This window comes from Cetorhinus maximus, chromosome 6 (assembly GCF_964194155.1).
Source record: "Cetorhinus maximus chromosome 6, sCetMax3.hap1.1, whole genome shotgun sequence".
In the NCBI taxonomy this organism is placed as follows: domain Eukaryota; kingdom Metazoa; phylum Chordata; class Chondrichthyes; order Lamniformes; family Cetorhinidae; genus Cetorhinus; species Cetorhinus maximus.
Genome location: NC_135884.1, coordinates 35,838,482 through 35,864,206, shown reverse-complemented (window position 1 = coordinate 35,864,206; position 25,725 = coordinate 35,838,482). Strand labels below are relative to the sequence as shown.

Genomic DNA, 25,725 nt, shown 5'->3' with positions numbered 1-25,725 from the left:
GCCTCTTGATTTCAGCTCTTTTGCCCATGTTTTGGACCCAGGCTGTAATGAGGTCAGGTGCTGAGTGGCCCTGGCAGAACCCAAACTGAGCATCAGTGACCAGGTTATTGCTGAGTAAGCGCTGCTTGATAGCACCATTGATGACACTTTCCATCACTTTACTGATGATCAAGAGTGGTGTGATGGGCAGTAATTGCTGGGTTGGATTTGTCCTGCTTTTTGTGAACAGGACACACTGGGCAATTTTCCACATTGCCAGGTAGATACCAGTGTTATAGCTGTATTGGAACAGCTTGGTTAGGGGCGCAGCTAATTCTAGAGCACAAGCCTTTAGTACTATTGCTGGAATGTTGTCAGGGCCCATAGCCTTTGCAACATCCAGTGTTTTCAGCCATTTCTTGATATCATGTGAAGTGAACCGAACTGGCTGAAGACTGACATCTGTGATGCAGGGGATCTCAATGTGCCTTTTGTCCATTATTTTGTCTGTTCTGTTAGTGAAACTGTCTTGGGTAAAAAGTTGTGCTATATTGTAGGATTTTTTTTTTTCTGCAGGGATAAACAGGAGCTCCTTTTAAATGTTTGCTTTTTAAAGCAAGGCATATTGACACAAGTTGAAAGAAAAAGACAAAGGCAACAGGTGGTTAAATGCTTTTGAGCTGAGTTTCATCCTTGTTTCCCTAGAGACAGTATATGATGAGCAATTCATTAACCTGGCAATCAATAGACAGCTCACCCCCATTTTGTTGAAAACTCTAAGACCCAGGTATGGGTGGGATCTGATACCTTAAGATCGAGTTATACCTTAACCTATACCTGGTGACACGGTGACAGAGGTCAATCAACTCCAGATAATAGTACACCAGAACCAAGCTTAGAATTTAAATGAAGCAAACTACTTCCCATTCAATTCCATCACACAATGTTCTTCATTCCGGTATTAAAGGTTTCCAGAATCAGTTTCTTAATTGTTTGGAGAATAAATATGGAGATAGCAGCACATTTTAGAAAAATAATCTAATTTCTGCATAAAATATGTTAAATATTTTCTGTTTATTCAAAATGAAATACTGAATGCAATAGTTTACTTTTTTTTTACATTTGGTTTAAAATAATGGTGACCCATTTCTTCAGAAACTTGATAGCCATTTATCAGTATTCAGTGCATTAAGTAGGTACACAACAGACCATTTTTTAAATGCAGCTGTTCAATCATTTCAAACCGAGGCATTTCTCGGTTTGTGAAGAATATCATTCAGCAAAACCTTTTAAATTATACTTCAGTGTTTAACATCAAAAAGATTAGCAATCAATCTGTACTGAAAATGAAGCAAGGTAAAATTGAAAACTGGCTACTTTTTTGAATATCTTCAAACCAGATCCTTATTACAAATTACAAGACTTTCATATTTCAACTTGTGCTGCAAGATTAACATTTGAGGTTTAAGTTTGATTACTGCACAGTTATCCTAGAATTTTTTTCTTTCCATCAGCGGAACTTTACGGGGAAGGGGCCATAAAATGCAGCGAGCCGTTCAAAAGTCCATTGACTTCAGCAGAACCGTAAAATCCCGCCAGCATAAAATTCTATTTCACTTGTGGATAGGAAACATTCCACATGACATACACTAAAAATACTCCCTTTTTGTTGAAGCCCCTTGAATGGTTAGGCTCAAACTGTTGAGTCGATTCAACTTGTTCTGTCAGGTGGGTCAAACATCATGTGCTATGAACCTTGGTATGCTATTGGACATGCTTGATATCACAAAGCACATATACTGTACATCAATGAGTGCAGACGTGCAGTGACTTGCATTCATTTCAATGCCAGCTAAGCTAAATACACAGTGCAGATTTGTACTTATTTAAGCAAGTTTCAGTGCATTGTAGTGTTGGTTGGAGTAACTGTTGATAAAATGAACATTCCAAAATATGAATTTTAAAGTTGGAAAGAGCAGTTGTGCAGGATAAATTTGTTATAATAGTTGAGGAGAAATCCCTAAACATAAAGTAAACAAGTGGAAAACTAAAATGAAAAGAGTATCATGTAGAAATAGGTCTGTGTGTAAGTAATTTAAATGGCAACATCAACTTATATTTCTGTTATGCTCCTCACATTCAGGAATTTCCTTGATTTGATATTCAAGGAGGAAAATGGTGGGAATGAAACAAAAGGAAAACAGAGAAGGTTGGGTGGAGAGTCAAGCATATGGTCAAAGAGGAAGGTTTTAAAAATAACAAGAAATGTGCCAAAGCAGAGTGATCTAGGTAGAGAATTCTAAAAGGTGGACATACATGGCTAAAAGATTAACTTCCAATTTCGAAATGGAGGAAGGAAGAAAGGAACAAGGTATGACCCAGTGTTATGGTGGTGCAAATGGAGGCATATGCTTTGAGAAGACTGGTAACATGGGCCAGAATTTTCCGGTTGAGGTGCGGGTGGCAGAGCCCGCACATCAGCATTTAAATGTCGCGCGCTGACATTTCGCTCGTGAACGTGCCAACGTCAGCGCGCAGCATCGCGATATTTCGGTTGGCAGGCACGCTCAGCAGCGGGGCGTTCGCCCGCCATTAATTGAAGGCCTCGTTAAGGCCCTTAACTTGCCAATTGTCCAGGATTTTGAGGGGCCTGTGCGACCTTCGTTGGCGCATGGGTAACAGGCAGGCGGGTAGGAGACTTTTTTAAGAAAACTCACGCAATGTCAGGATATGTGGACGCAGAGGGGTTGTTCATGTTTTCCACAAAGTTTTAATTGCAGAAAGTGTTTAAAAGTTGCCTGTGTGATTGTTAGCAGTTCTCATCGATTTCCAAGAGCTTTTTGTGTACTTTGAAACCAGTCTGCAGACAGTAATCTTTCTCGGGCCTGCAGCTTTCCGGAGGCCTCTATTTAGCCTGGGGGTATGGGTTCTGAACTCTCCACTGGAGGCAGCTCCCCTGAGGAGGAAGGGAGGGATAGAAAAAGGAGGAGGCCAGGACTGGACAATCAGCCTCCAGGGGAGCCACCTTTGGGTGGCCAGGTGCAGGCACAAGGGGCGCAGGGTCAACAGGTTGTCCAAGGTGCAAGGGTCCGCAGAAAACACCACTATCCTGCTGCCAGGGTATATAGGCAGCGAAGCAGCTACCTCAATATGACTGAGGTGCAGTGCCGAAGGAGGCTCCGACTCCCAAGGGATACAGTCAACTATATCTGTCAGATGATTGGCCCTGAGATCTCTCCTAACTGTGTGGGTGGACACCCCATGCCAGCGACTCTGAAGCTCACAGTTGCCCTCTACTTCTATGCCTCTGGCTCCTTCCAGGGCTCAGTGGGTGATCTTTGCGGTATCTCCCAATCAGCCGTCCACACTTGTGTCAAGCAGGTTATAGATGCTCTGTTCAGATGGGTATCCACCTTCATCCACTTCCGCTGTGACCAGGCAAGTCAGGCACAGTGAACCAGAGGCTTCGCGGCCATTGCTGGCTTCCCCCGGGTCCAGGGTGCAACAGACTGCACACATGGCCATCAAGACGCCAGCAAGTGAGCCCCCGGTGCCTTTGTCAACAGGAAGGGCTTCCACTCCATGAACGTGCAGATAGTGTGTGATCACAGGATGCAGATTTTACAAGTCTGTGCAAGGTACCCAGGCAGCTCCCACGATGCCTACATCCTCAGACACTCCCAGGTGCCGGGGCTCTTCAGTGCTGGGTAACAAGGGCTATCCCCTGCGAAGGTGGCTCATGACGCCACTATGCCGTCCAACAACAGAAGCTGAGCATAAGCACAATAAGAGCCAGGGCATCACAAGGGCTGTGGTGGAGAGAGCCATCGGTCTTCTCAAGATGTGCTTCCGTTGCTTGGACCGCTCATGGGGCGCACTCCAGTACCCCCCAGATCGCGTCTCTCTGATAGTGGTAATATGCTGCGTCCTGCACAACCTTGCAGCGGAAAAGGGGGATGCAGTTGACGATGAAGACCGTGATGCCCTGGATGAGGCCTCACATGATGAATCCAGCAGTGCCTCAGAGGATGAGGAAGCACAGGGCGATGATGAGGGGCAGAACGACGACCCGCAATTACACCAAGGAGGCAGGGACACCTGGGCCAATTTAATCCAAAAAACCTTCAGCTAGCTCCACACACATGGATCAGCAGAAACAGCATTGCCTGGCACTTCCACACGTGGCCCTTAGGTGCCACATCTTCCACCTATTCTCTTAAGGTTAACTTGCAGGTTGAGTCGTTAGTTAGGAAGGCAAATGCAATGTTGGCATTTATTTCGAGAGGACTAGAATATAAAAGCAGGGATGTACTGCCGAGGCTTTATAAGGCTCTGGTCAGACCACATTTAGAATATTGTGAGCAATTTTGGGCCCCATATCTCAGGAAGGATGTTCTGGCCCTGGAGAGGGTCCAGAGGAGGTTCACGAGAACGATCCCAGAAATGAAAGGCTTAACATATGAGGAACGTTTGAGGACTCTGGGTCTATACTCGATGGAATTTAGAAGGATGAGGGGGGATCTGATTGAAACTTACAGAATACTGAAAGGCCTGGATAGAGTGGACGTGGGGAAGACGTTTCCATTAGTAGGAGAGACTAAGACCCGAGGGCACAGCCTCAGAGTAAAGGGAAGACCTTTTAGAACAGAGATGAGGAGAAACTTCTTTAGCCAGAGAGTGGTGAATCTATGGCATTCATTGCCACAGAAGGCTGTGGAGGCCAGGTCATTGAGTGTATTTAAGACCAAGATAGATAGGTTCTTAATTGGTAAGGGGATCAAAAGTTACGAGGAGAAGGCGGGAGAATGGGGTTGAGAAACTTATCAGCCATGATTGAATGGCGGAGCAGACTCGATGGGCCGAATGGCCTAATTTCTGCTCCTATGTCTTACGGTCTTATGGTCTGTCCAGCTGCAACTAAGGGCTTAGTACAGAAACATCAATGTCCACTCAATCACTCATGATAAATATGTGAAAAAGAAAAATGCACCACAAATGAAACACCCTCAGCCATGGTAACAAAAGTGGACTTTATTCTGTCCAAAAGAAAACCAAACAATACTCCGTTGCAATAAGAAAAATTTGGGTCCCTATTCTAAGGCCAACACAAAATCACCAGTGACATTCCTGTGGAGTGCCTAAGGTGCCTTATGCTTACGTTTTCAGGTGCCACGTCTAGGTGCCGCCCCATCGCTCGGAGTGGCTTGAGAGACAGCCTGCTGACTCTGGTGTCCTGTTGGCCTCGATGACCTTGGCGAGCGTCCTCTGACCTGTGGAGCCTGTGACGGCTCCGCCTGGGAGGGAGTGGTCAGTTCCTGAACTAGCATCTCCCCAGTTGTCGCAGCCTCAACGGAAGAAACGTTGACTGGCATAGGGGCGGAGGAGCTGCTGCCCTCACCTGGAGCGCCCTGAGAGGAGCTCGCAGCGACGACAGGCAGCTGCTGCGCCGACGTGAGGTCCCTTTCGACCTCCCTGCTCACCGCAGATGCATGGGCACCGAGTGCTGATGCTTCGTGCCCACAACATCTCTCACATTGGGAATGACCATCCGTGGCCAGTACCACTGTGTGGGCTTGCAGGTCAAAGCGTAACCCAATCATAAAATGTTCCATCTGATTGAACCCCCTCTCTATGAGAGTCGCCAATCTCTCATTGGGGGAAGCCTGAAGCTCTGCCCTGAGGGTCAAACCTTCACGTGCATTCTGCATGGACTCTTCCATCGCAGAGACCAACTGATGCATTCCCTCATGCAACCCTGCCAGATGCAAACGCACTTCCTGCCACCTGTCCTACAGCTGCCGCATTGGGGACAACTCCAGAGGCACGTCATCAGTGCCGGAGTCAGCATGTGCCTTGTCCCCTGCAGCCCTCCGGCTGCTGGAGCCATCGGCACTCTCTTCCCCTTCCATCTCCTCCAGCGATTGTGATGTGCCCTCTTCACTGTGACCTGGGACACTAGCCGACGGTAAATACCCCACCAAGGTGTTTGTGTCTACACTGGTGCCTAGCTGGCTGAAATGATATGCCGCAAGTTGCACATGTTGGCCCTCAGGTGTGGAGGGAGGGTTGCAGTGTCGAGGTGCGGATCGCTCTGGTGGTGATGCTGAAATTAACAACAAGGACAGTGCATCAGTTAGCGTACATTCAGTTCAACCTTTCAGCCCTTTCCCCCCCAGCCTCATAAGTCGCTCGCCCTTCAAAACCCTAAGGGGACAAACATTGGTGGGGTGGAAAAGAGTCAAGAGGAGCCGCAACCATTAAATGCTCATGCAGATAGGCTGGTCAGATGGCCTCAGGAATGCCACATGGCATGTTATGTACCATTGGAGTGGAGAGAATGCAGAGGTACCTGACCTGGATGCATGCTGGCCTGGATAGCTGTGGTGCTGAGGAAACATCGCAAACAGTTGCAATATTTGCCATGGATCACAGGAGATTGAGAGGTCACATTATTGGCCTTCATTCCATTAGGAGGGGCATAGGCCGGGTAGGCAGAATGCAACATTTCCCCTTGCCGCAGGGATGAGTAACGTGGTGGCATTTATCTAAGTTGAGTGCCATGAGGTTCACAGCTGAGGTGCTGAGGACCTTTTGGACAAAGTAATGTGGGGCGCACTAGCTGAAAGGTTGCTGGAGGTCCCAAACCCCCTAAGATGCAATAATTCTTTGGCTGTGCAGCAGCGATGCCATGGCATGTTAGACCATGGTGATAGTGGTCACAAATGGGATAAGGTGACTTTGGAAGGTGGTGGAGACGCGAATCCTCAAGGGGACGAGGGTCCCTTCTGTATGACCCGCACATCAGAGTGTCTCAGTCTGTGAATGAGCATTGTTTCAGCATTAACGATTGCAGCAACCATCAGTGGTTTGGATGGTGGACAGACAGAGTGGATGGGACTGTGGACCTCAAATACCTGGCCGCTGGACCCCAGCCTCACCGCACCCGGCCGCCCTAGCCTCCTGCCTCCTGCCCAGCTCCTTGGACTGCTCTTAAAGGTTGTGAGGCGCTGCAGGAGGCCGTGCCCACCTCCAGCCCTCTCGCGCTCCGGGGCATTGTGCTGACTTTTTGCCTGCAAAACAGAGAAGGGGATTTATTGGGGCTGCTTGCTCATGTACTCTGCACATGCACGCCGCACCCCAACCACAATGGCCCATCAGAGGCCTCCAGTGGCTCTTGTCCATACTACTGGTGATCAGTCCCCAGAAGATAGTACGGCTGGTCCCAACCCCCTCCCCCAACTGCCACCTTGGACACATTCGGCGTCCATCACTTTGAATAGCACACAGATCTTAGCGCCCATTGCAAGGAGGCGCAACTAGGTGCGGCGCCGATGCCAGCAGATGGCACTTGCCCAAAACACCTTGAGGCACCCCTTGCACCATCTCATCACCATCAATATGACATGTGTTGGAGTCCTGAGTATGTGTCTAGCGGCCTCCCTTGCAGGTTACCCCCAGACTACTCTAATGCCACACACACCAACATATGCTGCTGGGAGAACCCTTCTTCTCCTGAACCACTAAGGCTGATATAAGCATGGTCAGTACCCGTTTGGCCATCCCACGTGCGCCAGATGCCCTCTGCAGTAACGACAGCAAGACGTTGCGGGGGGTGGGGGGGGTGGAATGGCTCCAAGGGTAAGGCTACCTTCTGGATCAAATGGCCAAGACCGACATGGTACTCACCCATCCAGAGCGCAGCAAATCATTGAATCTTTTTCTGCACATCATCATGGGCACTGACAGCGTCACCCACCTCGTCCCACGCCTGGCTGGTGACATGGGAGGCCCTCCTCCTCCCATCCTCCGGATACAGCAGGTGTCGACGGATAGACACCTCTTGGAGGAGGACAGTAAGGCATGCATCAGAAAGTCACAGTGGTCCTCCGCTGACCTCTCCTGCAGCCTGCCCCACTCCTCCTGTTCATGCTGCTGTGCAATCGGTCCTCCTTCCCTCTCTCCATGAGTGGCCATGGTGCTCTGCCTCAAGCAGGCTGCCTGGCCACTCTTTATACAGGCTGCCGGCTCCCCATTGGAACTGGCGGTCTGAAGCCGCCCGCCCCCGCGACTATTTTCCCGTTCTCCACGGGAGTCGCTTACCCGCAGAGCGGGCCTTAATTGGCCCACTCGCGGAAAATGGTGGCACGGCCTGTTTCGCCAGCGGCAATCGACTGCCTGCCCGCCACCGAGTCAGTCGGGCCCGCCTAATCGACAAACGGAAAATTCTGCCCATGGAGTGGAGCAAGACCATGAAGTTATTTAAACATAAGGATGAGGATCTTGAATGCAAGTTTTTATAAACGTAAGTTATTGTTGAAGTTGAACTGCTGGGACACAGGAGCCAATAGAACTTAGAGAGGTCAAAGGTGATGAGGAATTGGAGGTGACAACGCAGTCTTCAGTTTTCTGAATTAATTGTGATTTGTGGATGATGAATGTTTGAAGGTTACCTAGAATAATAGCATAATACAGCAACGAAGAAGACCATTCAGCCCATTGAGTCTGCACTGACCCTTTTGAAGAGAAATCCAGTAAGTCCGACTCACCTGCTTTCTCCCCATATCCCTGCATTTTTTCTTCTTCAAAACCTTAACCAATTCCCTTTAAGAATTACTATTGAATTTGTATCCACCATACTGTTTGGCTGTGCATTCCAAATCATAACCACTTGTTGCATAAGAAGTTATTCTTCAGGTTGCCCCGATCCTTTCGTCAGTCACCTTAAATCTGTTCCTTCTGGTCATCGACTCTTCAGCCATTGGAAGGGTTTCTCTTTATTCAATCTATCTAAACACTTCATGATTTGAAATACCTTTGTCAAGCCTGCACTTAGCCTTCTCTGCTCTAAGGAGAGCAACCCCAGCTTCTCCAGTTTATCCATGAAGTGTTAATCCTCATCCCTGGGACCATTCTAGAAGAACACCGAAGAAGACTAGCCTCAAGATATTAAAAGTATAGATTCAGTTTTAAGCAGGAAAGTGAAAGATACAGAGGTGGAAGAAAGCAACCTTGGTAACAGAACAGGTTTGGTAGCAGAAATTTGTCTTGGGGTCAAGTGGCCCACTGAGAATTGACAGATCTTGGCTATTGGAATGTTGGCGGAATTAAGGCCAGAAACACAATCATATAGAATATAGAATGGTTACAGCAAAGAAGGAGGTCTTTTAGACAGTTATATATTAGCCATTTATATCAATGGACAAGGATAGTAGAGCCTGTGTTGTCAGTGTGCATGTGGAAGTTAAAATTGTCACAATATCAAATCATAGAAAATGGAGAAAAATATATTAAGACTTAGGGAAAAGTAAGTTGATGCTGGAATAAATTACAATGTCCATGGGAATATTTGAATACACTTATAATTGGAAGAATTCTACAGAACAATTGAGACCCTTAAGGATGATAAAGAAAATAATAGATGGTGAAGCTAATGTCCAAACTTCAACAATTTTCCATAATGGACTAATGTGCCAGTGTAACAGCAGGCTGTGCTGCAGATTGATCCAGATCTGAATCATGCCCAGAATTATCTATGAAACACGTTCTGGATTTTAATAAAGTAGTCTGGAAGACGTTGCAACTGTGTGAGAGGTACTTCCCTACCAGGATGGAGTGAAAGTTGGTTGTGATTCAATCAAGGCTATATTCGCATACCTCTGAAAAAGATCAGAGTAGAGCTGATAAGGGAGTGAATGATATACTGTAGGAGGACATGGAAGCAGAAAAATAAAATGGTATAATGGTGCTGTAATTTTCTTTTTGAATGAGCTGCGCGACAGAGAAGTTAGATGCAGGTTTAAATTCACCAGTTCTCCACATGATAAATTCTTGAGTGCATCAGGATGTCAAGAAGAGAAGGCAAGTTGAGACAAGAAGTTTCTCGACAGGTTTTGAGGGGGAAGGAGAAGACGTGAGGGGTTCGAAATCTGAATCCAAATAATTGATTTTGACACATTGATGAAACAATGCAAGAATTCCTGCATTCAATGTGAAGGGATTTGATAAGATGGTTGTTCAGCAGCTATTTGTGCAAAATTGGAAGGATCTTAGCATGTGATTACAGTCAAATTTCTGCTTTCAGAGAGATTTTTGAAGAATGCATTTTTCTGATAACCAAAAGAAGAGACTGAGTATATTAATATTACCTTTTTTGAGGATTGACTTGGTTGTGCTTCACAGAGTTTACAGAACAGATTCCAACTCTATTTTCTGCTGATGCAGACTGTTTTTAAAGAAGCTTATTTAAAAGGATCAGTCAACAAATGGCTGCTTTTGTTGGCTGATCATCAGCTGCTGTTGACAGGCAGTGAAGAATTGGTATGTCATTCATTGCATGCACCTAAAGAGGAAAGTTTATCAGTGGAGACTTCATGACAAGATAATGTAAATTTAAACCCATGAGATTGCTTTGGAATATAAATGCATGTTTTTAATGTTTGATTTATACAACATGTTTTTAAATACTTGGAAAAATGTGTCAGAAAAAATATTTCATCACTTAAGAAGCACAAAACCAATAACTAGAAAAGTGTCAACAATGTTCTTCAATGAAGAATGAATGACATTCACAGGTCTATGCCTGTTACCTTCTTTTGGTAATGAGTTCTGGTGAAGAAAAGCAATGTTGGAGCTATATCATTATTACTATTTTTCCTTGCTAGGAATATAACTGGTTGAATTATCAGCCAAAGGATATGAGTGAATCTGATGAAGCAAGAATGCTGGCTAGTTTACGAAGACAGCAACTTGAAGAAATGGAGGATGATGGGAAGACAAACCATTTAAATGCCGTTCAGCTTGGATACTGTGTCTACGGTGATGATAGCATGAGCACAAGCAGTGATGATACAAGCATCTGGAGTACCCAGCATACAGGACCAGTGAGTCTGACAGAATGGCTTAATAAATTGTTCAGATGTGCATTTACAGTCAGTTTTGTAGTTGTGCAGTTTGTATGTACACAGCAATAACAAGGGAAATCAGGAAAACATCCACATAAGCCAGATGGCGGCTCACCACCACCTTCTCGAGGGCAATTGGGGATTGACAATAAATGCTAGCCTAGCCAGTGACACCCACACCCCATGAAAAAATAAAAAAAGTTAGTCTGTGAGCGATTAATGAAAATCTGACATCATCACCCCTCTCCCCAATAAACCAACCCTTGACCACACAGTCCTTGTAAACTATCACTTCTTCTTCAAAGTCCTTGAATGTACTGTCACCTCCCAGATCCATGCCCATCTTCCCCTTTAATTAGGTTTTGCCCCTGCAACACCGCTGTTTTTGTCAATGTCACAAATGACATCATATGTGACTGTGATGAAGGTAAACTATCCCTTCTTGTCCTTTTTCACCTGCCTGCAGCGGTTAATATCATTGACTACACTGCCATTCTCCAAAAGCTCTCCACCACCATTCAGATGGGTGGAACTGCACTCGCCTGGTTTCATTCTTACCTATCTAATTGTAGCCAGAGAATCAACTGGACCAGATTCTCTTCCCACACCTGTACCTTTACCTTTGGTATTCCCCCAAGGATCTGACCTTGCCCCCCTCTTATTTCTCATGTACGTACTGCTCCTTCATGACATCAGCAACAATAATAACTTTATATAGCACACTCAACATAATAAAGGCATTTCACCAAATATGATACCAAGTCACGTAACAAGACATTAGGTTAGGTGATCTGAAGCTTAGTCAAAGAGATAGCTTTTAAGAAGTGTCTTGAAGGAGAAAGGGAGGTAGAGAGGCGGCGAGGTGTCAGGAAGGAATGCCAGAGCTTGGCGCCGAGACAATTGAAGGCATTGCCATGAATGGTGGAGCAATTATTATTGGGAATGCACATGAAGCCAGAATTAGAGGAGCACAGTTATCTCAGAGAGTTGTGGGGTTGGAGGAGATTACAGAAATAAGGAGGGACAAGGCCATGGAGAGATTTGAAGACAATGATGAGAGTTTTACAATTGAAGCGTTACTTAACCGGGAAGTTTCAACTCTCACTGGGCAATTATTCCAAGTCTGGAGCCCTCCGAAACCCTGATTTAAAGTTGGTGACTTTGGATGGTTCAGATTCTCTTAGCAGAATAGTTACCCAGGAAAAGTTAGAAGGATTAAAACCAGTTCTAACTCCTGGGTAAATATACTACTGACCCCCTAGACCCCTCCACTGGACCCCACCAACTACCTCCCCAACCCTCCAACTATCCCCGCCGACTATCCGACTAACCTCCCGACCTCCTCATACCCGACTGCCTCCCACCCCTCACACCCCCAATTAATGCTCACATCCTATGACCCTCCCAACCACCTGATTAAACCCCCCCACCTCCTCACTACCACCTGACCTCCCCACCCCACCCCGTCTACCCACTGACCTTCCCCCAATCCCAGACCCTGACTATCCCCCCACCTTCCACCCCACCAACTAACACACCACCCCTGACCCCCTCCGACCACCCAACTAACAACCCCATCCCTCAACAGCCCCGACCACCCGACTGCCCCCTCTCTCTGACTATCCAACTACCCCCCAACCCTCCCAACTCCCTCCCATCCCTGTACCTCTGACTAATCCCCACCCCTCGATTAACCCATCCCACCCCCCAACCTCCGACTACACCCTGTGACCATCTGACTACCCTCCTGACACCCTCCCCCCCCACCCCCAGCCCTTCCCCTGGTTTATGGCAGCTGGTGCTGTAAAAAGGGAACATAGCTTCACTTCCCCTGATAATCCTGCACTGCACTGAAGACCCCCAGGAGCAGCTAGTCTGCACATTTCTCAGCAGGCCCAGGTCGGATGTCTGGGTGAGAAGTCTGCAGCTCCAAACTAAGGTGAGTAAAAAGGAGCGGAGTGACAATCCATTCCTTAAGCACTGGTTCCACTCCTCTCCCTGGAAACTGAGGCTGAACCAAACTGTTTGCAATCTTGGTGTTATGTTTGATCCCAAGATGATCTTCCAACTACATATCTGCGTCATCTCTATAATTGCCTATTTCCACTTGCACAACATCGCTCAACTCCACCCCTCCCTCTGTTCGTCTGCTGCTGAAACCCTCATCTGTGCTTTGGTTATCTCTAGACTTGATTTTTTTCCAATGCTATCTTGGCCCGTCTCCCACATTCTACCATCTGGAAATTTGAGGTCATCCAATCACTGATCACTCCAGTGTTGGCTGACCTACAACAACTCCCAGTTAAGCAATGCTTCGATTTTAAAACTCTCATTCTTGCTTTCACGCCCCTACAGGCCTTCTCCCTCCCTATCTCTATATCCCTCTCTAGCCCCACAACACTCTGAGATATCTGGGCTCCTCTAATTCTGGTCTCTTGAGCATCCCTGATTTTAATGTTCCATCATTGGTGATTGTGTCTTCAGCTGTCAAGACCCTAAGTTCTGGAATTTCCTCCCTAACCTTATCCGCCTCTCTACCTTTCTTCCCTCCTTGAGCTCATCCTTAAAATTTACCCCTTCAGCGAAGCTTTGGCCATCTGTCCATGCATTTCCTTATGTGGCTCAGTGTTACATTTTGTTTTATGTTCCATTTTAGGATGTTTTATTATTTTAGAGGTATTATATTATTGTTATTGCTCTGTTCACTATTCTGACAAGGTGTTTTTGAAAATAAACAGATTAATACCTCTGTTGAAATAGCACACAAAACATGTTATACAGACTTGTTAATATTCCTATGCTAATATGATAAGCTATAATTTCTATTCTCATATGTAAAATGGATTATATTAATTGTTTATAAAATATTTATTCCTTTTATTTTCAGTCTATTATAATTTTGGCTTTTCCCTTTTCTTTTGGAGCTAATTCAATTTCCTTTTGTTTGCTTTAAAGTATTCTAACCCATGTAACTATCATGTTGTGCTTGATCCTAGTGTCTGCAACCGTGTAATTACAAGTGACTGTTAATCAAGGTTTTTCCAAAAAAAAATGCAGACACATTGGCGCAGAGTTGCTGGATTTTCCAGCACAATTTGCCTAAAATTGGCTAAACCAGCAGAAACGATTGAGGAATTTTGAGCATAAATTGAGTTTGCGCAACCTAATGTGCTGGTTAAGAAGCATTGTGCTGGAAGCCCGGCTTTGTCCATAAAACTGTTACTGCCCACAGACTCAATGAATCGCCATAGTGAGTTCTTGCTAATTCCTCCCATTCTAACAAGGTGTTATCCTATTCAATATAAACAGATTAACACCTCCATTGAAATAGCGCACAAAAAATGTTGTAAAGGCTTGTTAATATTTCTATGCTAGTATGTTAAACTATCATTCCTATTATATGTAAGATGGGTTATATTAATTGTTTATAAAATATTTATTCCATTTTATTTTCAGTCTTCAGGCTCTTAAAATTGAACTTGCCAACCAATACTTATGCAAAATTCCTGCCAAGTTCATTAGCATTTGCCGGAACATGAAAACTACCATAAACAAACAGAAACCAGTGTAAACAATTGGTGCTTAAGGAAATTGCAGCATTTGCGCATGTGCCTTCTTTAAATCCCTATTCCAAGAAAGTGCGACCATAGAATCTTTTCCATTTTTAATACCGTACTTTTTTATGCCCAGAAAAGTCGTACAGTGCAGGCCTCAGGAAGATTAAATAAAAATAATTGTCAAGTAACTTGCTGTAAAATTCCATAAATAGTAGCTTTGGTTTATGCTTTGCTATTTTTTATAGCTTTAAATCAATACTTCAGAATTTTTTTTTAATTCATTCACGGGATGTGGGCTTTGCTGGCTGGGCCAGCATTTATTGCCCATCCCTAGTTGCCCTTGAGAAGGTGATGGTAAGCTGCCTTCTTGAACCACTGCAGTCCATGTGGTGTAGGTACACCCACAGTGCTGTTAGGAAGGGAGTTCCAGGATTTTGACCCAGTAACAGTAAAGGAACAGCGATATATTTCCAAGTCAGGATGGTGAGTGACTTGGAGGGGAACTTCCAGGTGGTTGTGTTCTCATTTATCTGCTGCCCTTGTCCTTCTAGGTGGTAGTGGTCGTGGGTTTGGAAGGTGCTGTCTAAGGAGCCTTGGTGAATTCCTGCAGTGCATCTCGTAGATGGTACATACTGCTGCTACTGTGCGTCAGTGGTGGAGGGAGTGAATGTTTGTGGATGTGGTGCCAATTAAGCGGACTGCTTTGACCTGGACGGTGTCCAGCTTCTTCAGTGTTGTAGGAGCTGTACTCATCCAGGCAAGTGGGGAGAATTCCATCACATTCCTGACTTGTGCCTTGTAGATGATGGACAGGCTTTGAGGAGTCAGGAGGTGAGTTACGCGTCGCACAATTCCTAGCCACTGACCTGCTCTTGTAGCCACAGTATTTATATGGCTAGTCCAGTTCAGTTTCTGGTCAATGGTAACCCCCAGGATGTTGATAGTGGGCGATTCAGTGATGGTAATGCCATTGAACATCAAGGGGCGATGGTTGGATTCTCTCTTGTTGGAGATGGTTATTGCCTGGCACTTGTGTGGCGCGAATGTTACTTGCTGCTGATCAGCCCAAGCCTGGATATTGTCCAGGTCTTGCTGCATTTGGACATGGACTGCTTCAGTATCTGAGGAATCGCAAATGGTGCTGAACATTGGGCAATCATCAGCGAACTTCCCCACTTCTGACCTTATGATGGAAGGAAGGTCATTGAAGAAGCAGCTGAAAATGGTTCGGCATAGGTCACTACCCTGAGGAACTCCTGCAGTGATGTCCTGGAGCCGAGATGACTGACTTCCAACAACCACAACCATCTTCCTTTGTGCTGGGTATGACTCCAACCAGTGAAGAGTTTTCCCCCTGATTTCCATTGACTCCAGTTTTCCTAAGGCTCCTTGATGCCACACTCGGTCAAATACTGCCATTATGTCAAGGGCAGTCACTCTCACCTCACCTCGGGAGTTCAGCCCTTTTGTCCATGTTTGAACCAAGGCACTAATGAGGTCAGGAGCTGAGTGGTCCTGGTGGAACCCAAACTGGGCATCAGTGAGCAGGTTATTGCTAAGCAAGTGCCTCTTGACAGCACTGTTGATGACCCCTTCCATTACTTTACTGATGACCGAGAGTAGACTGATGGGGCGGTAATTGGCTGGGTTGGATTTGTCCTGATTTTTGTGTACAGGCCACACCTGGGCAATTTTCCACAATTGCTGGTTAGATGCTAGTGTTAGCTGTACTGGAACAGCATGGCTAGGGGCACGACAAGTCCTGGAGCACAAGTCTTCAGTACTATTAAATCTAGTGTAAATGTTCTTTTGTGTGGGGATAGAGTTGATGAGCACCAGAGGGTTTCAGCACAGGTTTAGAAGTTTGGCGCAAAAAAACTAAGGAAGCTTGGATGTAGTGTAAAAACCAACGTAAATATATGTTACTAATGCCAAGATTTCATCAACCTTTTGCTCTTAAAATCGCAATTATGCTGTTCCCTAAGCCGGTGTTTTGGTGCTAGTTTCTAGAAAATTAGAGGCCAATATAGGGTTATATTGTGAAACATGTGCAACCAGGAAAGAATTTTTAACTTTTCAAGTTCTAGAATATGCAGAGACTATAGGGGTTAGAATAGAATAAAGCTGTTCATTCATAGAAAGAGAGGTTCAGGTTTTTGAAGTGAAGTTTTTTTAGGGCGGAATTGTTCCAGAAATCGACAAAGTCCAATATTGGGCGGGGAAATTGACATGTGACCCGCCAAAAGCAATGGCAGCTTTTTCCGGCATATCGTGCGCCACTTTATTTGAAAAATTGCGAGGCAGAGCTTTTACGTCAGATCACTGGCAGGGCGGCCTCTGATTTGCCCGCCCTGCCGTGACCTCAGGTCTTCAGTAAACTGTGCATCATATTTAAAGGCCACCCCTGCACAGAGCTAGCACTCTTCAAGGGATATGAAGTTGCTGGGAACTGATGGCTACCAAAGGGAGAAAACCTGTTGCCCCCAAATTTAGCGATGCTTCTACTGGACGCAGTGGAGACTCACTGCGATGCCATTTACCTACCGTTCTGGGCGAAGAACCTCATCTAAGGTAACAAATCCTACATTGGTGACGGTGGCTGCGGTGAGCAGCACAAAGCACTCCAAAAAAGGACAGCCATCCAGTGCCAAAGAGGGTGAATGATCTCCTCCATTCTGCCAGGGTAAGTCATTCTTCTCATTACTCAATTCACACACTCTCAAACCAAACAGGGATCTCACTCACTCCCAGTGCAAGGAACATCACCATTCACCCCCTCACACACACCTTCCTGCCCATGGCACCGCTCACCACCCACACATGCCTGCCATCTTTCTCATCTGGCCTGGCAGGCGTCCTGCTTACGCTCTCTCCATCTATATTCACGCAGGACAAGCTGGCACACAATAAAAGGGAGAGATCGGTGGAGGAATGCCCGACATCTAGGTCCTCACAGACTTTGAAAATAGAGCCATCCAGCTAGCCGGCGACGATGTAGACTATGTCTGTGCTGATGGTGAGGTCGACGGCGCTCAAGCAAGTGAGGATCCAGCAGTGCAACATCCATCAGGCAGCCAAGCTGTAAGTGAGTTCCCCTGTTCCGCAGTCCCCTCCCATGCACTAATTATCTCTCCTTGCTTTCACAGGCACATCTGGGAAGCAGCGGATTGAGCCCACGAGCCACGTCCTCGACTCCAGCCCCAAGGACACCATGGAAGAGAAATCCGCAGACACTGAAAATAAAGACCTGGCACAGCGCTAACCCATACTTTCCACTAACGCAGAGAGACACACCTCAGTGGGACCTAGCTCTAGAGTAGCCTCGGGGTCACAATCTGGTGAGTACATTGCATTGTCTGATCCACAGCAGGCGGTGGCAGGGACTTCCCAGGTTGCCGGCATTCAGAGGACCACTGGAAGCCAGAAATCTGCTGAGTCCAAGTCACATGAGGAGCCTCTGGACTCGGTCATGTCACAGTTGCTGGAGTTGCAAAGGCAAACTCGGGAACATTGGGAAGGAATGTCCGCTACACTCCACAGATTGCAAGGCACAGTGGAGGAGTCCATCCGCCTTCAGGCTGAGGTGATAATGCAGGCATGCCAACACATGGAGCTCAACACTGATAGGATGGCGGCTGCCATGGAGACCTTGGTCCAGAACATCGATCCTGCACTGCTGCAGGAGCTGCACTTTATCGCTGAGGTACTTGCTGGCACCTATCAGTATCAACGCAAAAGGAGGGTGGGGCATCTTGAGCTCACTGCAGCTGTCCTTTCCACTCAAGGAGTCAGCCAGGGGCCCCTGGGCACGCATAGGGAGGAGGATCAGCAGGTGCACACCTTGGGGCTATCCATCCAGGTGACTCCGGAAGTGTCCGGTCGATCTGAATCCTTGCTTCCTGTGACCACAGCAGCTCCACAGGCTGAGGAGGGTTCCACTGTCAAACAACAGGACCCCAAAAGCAGGCTAGGGCCCTCCAGGTCTCGGCCTTCAAGAGGATGTCCACCAAGGTCATCACAAACAACATGGCATAACAGTTAGCAGGCCACCTCCACCTCTGCTGTGAACGTCAGGGGAGCACCCAGACATAGCAGCAGGATTAGAAAGGTCAAGAAGATTTAATTGTATAACGTGGGCATGGGTGTTAATCACTTGCACTTAATGGTGACCATTGTAAATACACTCCCAAGAATGTCTCCTTGCCTATGGATGCTTGTTATGATGAGCAGTGTTCATGTCAATCACATGTGAAACCTTGATTCCTGCACAAAATAAAGGCTAGTGTTGCAATCCAGGGCCTCTTCCCTGTGCAGTGTGTAACCTTGTGAGCAAAGTGATTGTCGGGCTTCAAGGTCACTCTCCAGATTAGTAATGCCTGCACCTCCATATGGCTTTTGTTTTCTGCAAGAACCTTGTACCCAAGCGTCACTGGGTTCCATGATATTCTCTGTGTGCTCTCAGCACCTGAGAGACACTCATCTCGTCACCATTCCTGACAGGTGTGGTGCTGAAGGGAACAGGTGATGAAGCCTGCCAAAGGATCAAGTTGTCTTAAAGCCCATCTTCCTGCTGTATCTCAGTAGTGTCTCAATGATATGAGCCCCTTCACAGAGTGTACGTGTGCTGCCCTCAGCCAGATAGGTGTCAGGTGTTCCCAGATACAATGTGAAGATTTCAGGAGTGTCCTCACTGTATCTCGTCATCATCCTCCTGGTACCTTGTGGCAATGAGGGCTTCACGACTACACCTGCCTCGTTTGGCCAGTGCAATGGCCTCTTCGCCTGCAACCTCACCTTCCACGACCTCATCGCCCTCATCCCCTTCGACTTCTTCCTCATTGGAGTAAACGTGCAGTTGTTTCTCCTCATCATTCAGGCCCTCCCCACTTTGCATTGCCAGGTTGTGTAGCACACAGCAAGCCATGATGATGCATGACATCCTCTGGGGAGTGTACTGGAGGCACTGGCACCTCATTTTCAGGATGCCAATGGTGTACTCAGCCAAATTCTGGGTTGCGGCATGAGCCTCGTTGTACCATCTCTCACAAGGTGTCTGAGGCTGCCACATGGGCGTCAAGAGCCATGCCCTTTGTGGGTTAGCCCTTGTCCCCGAGGAGCCAGCCCTGCATCCTGTGTGGTTCCTGGAAGATGTCAGGGATCTAAGACCTGCTGATGATGCACGAGTTGCAAACGCTTCTGAGGTATCTTGCACACACCTGCATGATCCATTTGCTATGGTCGCAGACCAGTTGAACATTGAAAGAATGGAAGCCTTTGCGATTCACATACTGGATTGCTTGTTGCCAGGGAGATTTAAGAGCCATGTGAGTGCAGTCGATGTCACCCAGCACCTGTGGGACATCGGAAATCTCAGCAAATATCAGCGCTCTTGCTTCCTGACTTCCCTGATCTCTGTCAAAGTTGACAAAGTTGTGTGCCTTGGCATAAAGGGTGTCCATGATCTGCTGGATGCATTTATGGGGAGGCTTGCCAGATCCCACACAGGTCCCCAGTGGAGCACGAGAAGTTTCCATTGCTGTAGAAATTGAGCGCAGTGGTAACTTTAACTGCCACTGGCAGTGGATGCCCTCCGAGTCCCTGTGGTGCCAAAATCTGCAGAAGGTGGCACCTGTGCATGACCAGTTCCCTTGACATGCGCAGGCTTCAGCAACACAGGTTCTTGCTCAGTTGCAGGTAGCACATGCGCCGTCTATAGGCCCTGGGTCGAACGATATGCCTATAAGAGACGGCTCTCTGGGGATCATCCTCTGCGTGCAGAGGAGGCTGTGCCACCCCTTGGTCTTCAGGGTTCTGCTCCTCCCTTTGGCGAGCCAGGTGCCTCTGTCGCATTCTTCACCTTCTCTCCTGCCTACAAGCAATGAGGCAGACAGTGAGATCACCAGACTCCAAGTTGCTGATGGTCTCCTCACTGCAGTATCAAAGAGAGAGAGATGGGGGTCAGCAGTTGACTTCTAAGGACCACCCTTGGTCAAGCCATCACCTGCGGCTACCTCTCATGGTCCCTTAACGCATGCCAGAGAATCCAGGCCACCACATGGATGCCCAATGTTTAGTGCGTATGTTGTCTCACCATGCCCCACCCAGCACTGCTCCACACCACATGATCAAGTAGTGACAGCTTTGGCCACTCGATTGCACCCTGAATTCTCACCCAAGGTTCAGGCATTGTCCTAAACTACACTCCAAGGTTTTGCAGTTTGCTTGGACCATGACGGTGAATTTTCAATGTCAACTTAAACCTATTGCAAGGAACTAGTAGTACACCCCTCCATCTGTATTTGATGGCCACTTTTCCCAAGAGGATCCTCAAGCTTGCCCAGTCGCCCAATGGGTCTGCAGCACCATAGCACTCATTCGAGTTTGAAGTGTGCGTGTGAGGGGTTAACAGTAGAGGAGCAATCATTGGCGCCGTCAGGAATTAGTACTGCTTGAGTGGGTGCAATTGCTTCACTAGCTTAACTCCAAGCATGTCAATTGTGCTCAAGCTAAACACTCTCAGCTGTGGAAGGGCGTTCATCTTTGTGAAGTTTTGGCATTTGCCTGGCTATTTTCTCCCCCACCCCTCCCCCCTGCCATCATGTGCTGCCATGACACCCCCCTTACACTGACGCCCTTGCCCTGGAGTTCCCGTCTCCCCCTTCCCCCCTTGCACTGTCGCCCTTGGCCTGAGGTCCTCTTCTCCCCAGCACTGTCGCCCTTGTCCCAGCACCACAAGTCAGCCACAAAGAAGCCACTGTGGATACTTGCCTATGACACCACCCCCGCCCCCCCACCGAATTTGCAGAGCCACTTCCTTGCATTGGAATCATCGTGAGCGCTATGCAAAGTTGTGTGCAGTCACCTCCGAGTTCCCCTCGATGTTCAGGTCGCCAGGTGCACAGCTTTTAAAGACAGTTGTAAATCACGCTGTCGTAAAATCACACCGACATGGGCTTTAAATTGGATGTGGGTGGGCGGGGGCGATTCCAGCAAGTGGCCACAGTAATGCAATTGCGTTCAAATTAAGTTCCTGACATTCAATGGCGGGAAACGCGGCCTGCTAACAATTGGGGGAGGGGACATTTGCTTCCTGGACTCACGTCGTTGGGAAACGTGCTGAGGGTATTCTCGCAGGATTCTCCAATCACGCCACCAAACGTGATCAGGCGTGGAAAATCCCAGTCATAGCCTAACAAAAGCTCACAATAATTTGAAAAACAAGCAAAATAAATTGAACACCATGTTAGAAAGACCTGTCATATTCGCATTCACCAAAATAAAACTGCTTACTCAAGTTATTCACTATGACGCCCATAAGGTTATCCCTTATCCAGCTTTCTTAATAAATGCAAGATGCTTCCTAAAATAAAGGGAAATCTTTCTGCACAGGCGTGTCATCTAGAGTGAGAATTTTTTTTATTCTTTGATGGGATGTGGTCATTGCTGGCAAGGCCAGCATTTGTTGCCCATCCCCGATTGCTCATTTTGGTTTAGAAATGTCACCTTTTTCAGACATCTCACTTTTAAAAGTAAACATAGTTCTAAATATTTAAATAGATGTGCAGTTTCCCTTTTTTATAAGTAGCATGCCCCTGATGTTGATATCTCTGTTACTACTCCTTAATTTGAAAACTAAAAACATAAGATCTGTAGAAGTTGATAGTTATTTGATCCAGAAACTATTTTCTGAAGGAACTATTTTTGCATATTTTTAATGTAACCAGGAGATCAAGTCAGCCTGGTCTGATTTTGTTGTATGATCGACTTAAGTTAGTTGAAATGACAGGTACCATCACCAGGGGATTGGGGAATTTTAATCTGTGTGCCTAGCATCAATTTGATTATACATTCCCAGAAGCATTTGAACCTGTGGTGATCCCTCAGTTGTCAAGTGCTCTTTACATTGTCCAGAGACTAAAGCTAGCTCATAGTCAGAAACACTTTGTCTTTCCAGCAGAAACAGAATTCAGAATCTGTCTTCTTTACAACAGACTAGCTCAGGCAGGCTTGGCTTAATTAGCAACTGATAGGCACAGGCTTTGTAAGCAACCCAGTATATATTGTTCATGGAGTTCAAAATGACATAATCAATATCATTACATTCTCTACTCATCACATGGCAAGCACACAAAAAATAAATTACTTCCCTATGTTATAGTCTTTATTGAGATCTCAATAAACTTCCACAAACTGCAGGAGTTATTAACATCTAATTTTGTGCTGTGAGATAAATCACATAAAAAGCAGCCTCCCATTTTGCGACTTCATAGGTGTATGATTTGTCTTTTCCAATCCTGCAAGCTTTAGTTCATTTTTTTCTGGAAGAAGATAAAAGATGCATGCACTCCCCTTCCGAAGTTTATGAAAATGTGTGGGTGTGATGCTTCCCAGTGAAAAAAAATGTGGGAGCTGATTTTTGTGTCAAGAACAACCAGTGTGCAGCCATTATTCATCTGATGCAACTGACTGGAAAATGGAGCGCAGAACCATAATCCTGGATTCCACAACCTTTTGAACATTATATGCCATTCTGATGGCTTGGGGCAGATGAAGAAGGTCCTTAATCGTGAAATGCAATAGCTTCATTGTACATTAGTGTGGTAGTTCATATTTTACTGGGCATTTTGCTGGTGCAACCTCACTTACTAATAAGGCCCATATAAATTGCATCTTGACAGGCTGTGCCTTACATAAAATGTTAGTCAAAGGTCAGCCAGCAACTTACAGGTACAATTCAAACTGTCTTTCTTTGACTGTTGGTGAATTTTTTTTTAGAGCATTTGTTTTCTTATTCTCAACTGTGTGGGTTAAGGGGCTTTGTAAGATGGCTTTGGGGTTAAGTCATTGTTCTTTCCACAAGGGGTCTCCCCTGTGTTACTTAGAGGAAGGAGGGACTAAGGAAGAATGCATCGAATGCAGTGAAAAGCAGGTTATAAGAGGAAGATTCCTGCCTACCCTGACCATATCACACGAACCAACACTCAGGCCAGAATTTTCTGGCTGACGTGCGGATGACGTAGCCCGCACGTCAGTGCGTAAAATGACGCGCGCTGATGTTGCGCCAGCGTGCCAACGTCAGCGCGCGCCATCACGATATTTTGGTGGGCAGGCGCATTCAGTTCGCCCGACATTAATTGAAGGGCTCGTTAAGCCCTTTAACTTGCCAATTGTGTACGATTTTGAGGGGCCCATGTGAACTTCAGGTCAGCGCACGGGCCCAACGGGAAGGCGGGTAGGAGACTATTTAAGAAAACATTTGCAATGTCGGGATATGTGGACTCAGGGGTTGTTCATATTTTTGACGAAGTTATAATTGATGAAAGTATTTAAAAGTTGCCTGTGTGATTGTTAGCAGTTCTCATCGATTTCCAAGAGCTTCTTGGAACCAGTTTGAACTTCGAAACCAGTCTGCAGACAGTAATCTTTCTCGGGCCTGCGGCTTTCTGGAGGCCTCCATTTATCCTGGGGATATGGGTTCTGACCTCTCCACTGGAGGCAGCTCCCCTGAGGAGGAAGGGAGGGATAGAAAAAGGAGGAGGCCAGGACTGGTTAATCAGCCTCCAGGGGAGCCACCTTTGGGAGGCCAGGCGCAGGCACAAGGGGTGCAGGGCCAAGAGGTTGTCCAAGGTGCAGAAAATGCCACTATCCTGCTGCCAGGGTATACAGGCGGCGAAGCAGCTACCTCAATATGACTGAGAAGCAGTGCCGAAGGAGGCTCCGACTATCAAGGGAGACAGTCAACTATATCTGTCAGATGATTGGCCCTGAGATCTCCCCTAACTGTGTGGGTGGACACCCCATGCCAGCGACTCTGAAGCTCACAGTTGCCCTCTACTTCTATTCCTCTGGCTCCTTCCAGGGCTCGGTGGGTGATCTTTGCGGTGTCTCCCAATCAGCCGTCCACACTTGTGTCAAGCAGGTTACAGATGCTCTGTTCAGATGGGTATCCACCTTCATCCACTTCCGCTGCGACCAGGCAAGTCAGGCACAGCGAGCCAGAGGCTTCGTGGCCATTGCTGGCTTCCCCCGTGTCCAGGGTGCTATAGACTGCACACATGGCCATCAAGGCGCCAGCAGGTGAACCCAGTGCCTTTGTCAACAGGAAGGGCTTCCACTCCATGAACATGCAGATAGTGTATGATCACAGGATGCAGATTTTACAAGTCTGTGCAAGGTACCCAGGCAGCTCCCACGATGCCTACATCCTCAGACACTTCCAGGTGCCGGGGCTCTTCAGTGCTGGGTGACAAGGGCTATCCCCTGCGAAGGTGGCTCATGACGCCACTACGCCCTCCAAGAACAGAAGCTGAGGATCGGTACAATAGGAGCCAGGGCACCACAAGGGCTGTGGTGGAGAGAGCCATCGGTCTTCTCAAGATGCACTTCCGTTGCATGGACCGTTCAGGGGCGCACTCCAGTACCCCCAGATCGCGTCTCTCTGATAGTGGTAGTCTGCTGCGCCCTGCACAATCTTGCGCTGGAAAGGGGGGATGCAGTTGACGATGAAGACCGTGACGCCCTGGATGAGGCTGCACATGATGAATCCAACAGTGCCTCAGAGGATGAGGAGGCACAGGGCGATGATGAGGGGCAGAACAATGACCCGCATTTACACAAAGGAGGCAGGGATACCCACGACAATTTAATCCAAAGAACCTTCAGCTAGCTCCACACACATGGATCAGCAGGAACAGCATTGCCTGGAACTTCCACACGTGGCACTTAGGTGCCACATCTTCCACCTGTTCAGCTGCAAATAAGGGCTTAGTACAGAAACATCAATGTCCACTCAAACACTCATGATAAATATGTGAAAAAGAAAAATGCACCACAAACAAAAGACCCTCAGCCATGGTCAAAGGTAGACTTTATTTTGTCCAAAACAAAAACACACACTTGTTAGCGATCACAAAAATATGGGTCCCTATTCTAAGGCCAACACAAAATCACCAGTGACATACCCGTGGCATCCCTCAGATGCCTTATGCTTATGTTTTCAGGTGCTACGTCTAGGTGCCGCCCCATCGCTCAGAGTGGCTTGAGAGACAGCCTGCTGACTCTGGTGTCCTATTGGCCTCGATGACCTTGGTGGACGTCCTCTGGCCCATGGAGCCTGTGATGGCTCCACCTGGGAGGGAGTGGCTAGTTCCAGAACTGGCACCTCCCCAGTTGTCGCTGCCTCAACGGAAGAAACGTTGACTGGCAGAGGGGCGGAGGAGCTGCTGCTCTCATCCGGAGCACCATGAGAGGAGCTCACAGCAATGGCAGGTAGCTGCTACGCCAACGTG

At 47.1% G+C, this 25,725-nt stretch overlaps 1 protein-coding gene across 1 annotated transcript in view; it reads left to right on the top strand.

Annotated features, from left to right (window-relative positions):
* Positions 1 to 25,725, top strand: part of cfap20dc (CFAP20 domain containing) — a 543,645-nt gene that overhangs the window by 378,189 nt on the left and 139,731 nt on the right. The window contains exon 13 of the mRNA XM_078543624.1: positions 10,641 to 10,859. Within this exon, the coding sequence (XP_078399750.1) occupies positions 10,641 to 10,859 (219 nt within the window). The remainder of the gene's footprint in view (positions 1 to 10,640; positions 10,860 to 25,725) is intronic.